Raw genomic sequence first — 1966 nt, forward strand, 5'->3', positions numbered from 1 at the left:
TGTGTTCGGTTCTCAAGTGTAAGCTCATGTGGGACCCCAATTCCCTCTTTGCATATTTTCCTAATTTACTTGAGATGTTCATGGATAGTTGAACATGACACATTAAATTTTAATGCAAAATGTCTGATTGTAACACATAGCCCAGCAAATGTTATTCATCAATAACTATTTAACAGCCCTAATGCCACAGTAAAGCCTTTTGCAAGATACCTTACAAGTGGGATACACCAGGGCACTCTTTTCCAGTCTTTTTTATTTCACACCTCATTTTATCACCATCATCATCATCACCATCAACAACAACAACAACAAGGTGGTGAGCTGGCAGAGTCATTAGCCTGCCAGGCAAAATGCTGGTTTTGGTGTTGACACTGCCCTCTTGTTACGTGATAACCATTGTCTTTTTCATTTTCTGTTGTGATGCAAAACCCATTTTTCATCACCTGTAACAATGACTGTAGAAAAAACTGGTTAGAAGACTGCTGCAAATGGTGGAACGTTGTGTTTGGTTCTCAAGTGTAAGCTCATGGGGAACCCAAATTCCTACTTTGCATATTTTCCCAATTTGCTTGAGATGTTCATGGATAGTTGAACATGACACATTAAATTTTTGTGCAAAATCTCTGATGCTTTGACGTAGATCTGATACAACAGTCTCATTCAAAAGGTTGTCCTTCAGAGTGGGTCATTTTCCTGGGCAAGGCTTGTTGGATGTGTCACTGTTGCCATCTTTAAACCTTTTAAACCCCAGCTGACATGCACAAGCTTTCACTGCATCTAGATACACTTCACAAACGTTTTCATTGCTTCTGTAGCAGTACTTTTCTTTCAAAACTCATACAGTAAGCAATGACAAATATGTTCTTTCATAAAGTTCTTATTCTCTAAGAGGTTAATTACCGAAATAACTGAATGACACTCTACCGGACAGAAGAGATGATATACTATTTCTAGACAGTTCCCACCCATTTGACCTTGGCTCTGATGTGATTAGTTGATTTATATTTCATAGAGGTGAAAAAACGCAATTACTTTCTGAAAACCTTAATCATCATATATATATATATATATATATATATATATATATGCACACATGCACACACTCTCTCTCACATACATACATGCTCCATTTATATCATCCATTTATTTTTTAAGAAATAACAATACTCTGCATATTTACAGAGAACAACATCCAGCAAAATTCAATGTATTATAGACAAATGGAAAAAGAAAACTTTTCTCAACCAAGCAAGAAGTTGGAACATGTAAAGGACTTCTGGTAAGTTTTGGGATTGTTTTGTATTTTTTGTTGCTGTCATGCATGTATAATGTGTGTATGTTATGTTAATGCTTGATTTTATTAGAAGATTGAAGCTTTTGTGGTGAAGATGGGGCTAGTAAGAAGAGAGCTTGGTGTTTGATGACATGAAGCATCTATCTAGGGAATGATGCAATGTGATATCTGTGATGTCATTTGTATATAATGCTGTGTGTCTGTTTTGTGGTGAGGAGGTGAGGTCCTGAAGGTTAAATTGAAAAGAACAAACAAAAGGATGGCGCCTTTCCATACACATCATCATCATCATCCTCATTGTTACTTTAACAATGGTTTGACAGAATTCCTCAAGGCAGATTTGATTTTTTTATGACTAGCTACCCTTCATCCTGTAGCCAATCCCCACTTGTTTCCAAGCAAGGTAATATTTCCCTGTGGTTGGAATATGTGCATAAAGATTAATATTTTGGGATACATGTCTCATGATTAGAATTTTTTTAGGGTGTGTAAAGAGAGAAAGAACCCTCATGTGCAATTTTGATGAAATTCGAATCATATCTATTCCAGTTCCTTACAGAATATATAAGAGAAAAGTCTCATCCTTCAATTGCATGTAACACGGTCAACGCCGGGTATCTCTGCTAGTATTTATATGTATATATATATATATATATATATATATATATATAT

At 35.6% G+C, this 1966-nt stretch overlaps 2 protein-coding genes across 6 annotated transcripts in view; one reads left to right on the plus strand and one right to left on the minus strand.

The window, feature by feature from the left end:
- The window catches only part of LOC106880008 (uncharacterized), a 113166-nt gene that overhangs the window by 44875 nt on the left and 66325 nt on the right, over nt 1–1966 (minus strand). The window lies entirely within an intron of this gene.
- The window catches only part of LOC106879999 (ankyrin-3), a 16520-nt gene that overhangs the window by 4044 nt on the left and 10510 nt on the right, over nt 1–1966 (plus strand). Inside the window, exon 2 of the mRNA XM_014929787.2 lies at nt 1183–1279. Within this exon, the coding sequence (XP_014785273.1) occupies nt 1183–1269 (87 nt within the window). The 3' untranslated portion in view covers nt 1270–1279. The remainder of the gene's footprint in view (nt 1–1182; nt 1280–1966) is intronic.

The sequence above is a fragment of the Octopus bimaculoides genome, chromosome 10, assembly GCF_001194135.2.
Source record: "Octopus bimaculoides isolate UCB-OBI-ISO-001 chromosome 10, ASM119413v2, whole genome shotgun sequence".
Classification (NCBI taxonomy): domain Eukaryota; kingdom Metazoa; phylum Mollusca; class Cephalopoda; order Octopoda; family Octopodidae; genus Octopus; species Octopus bimaculoides.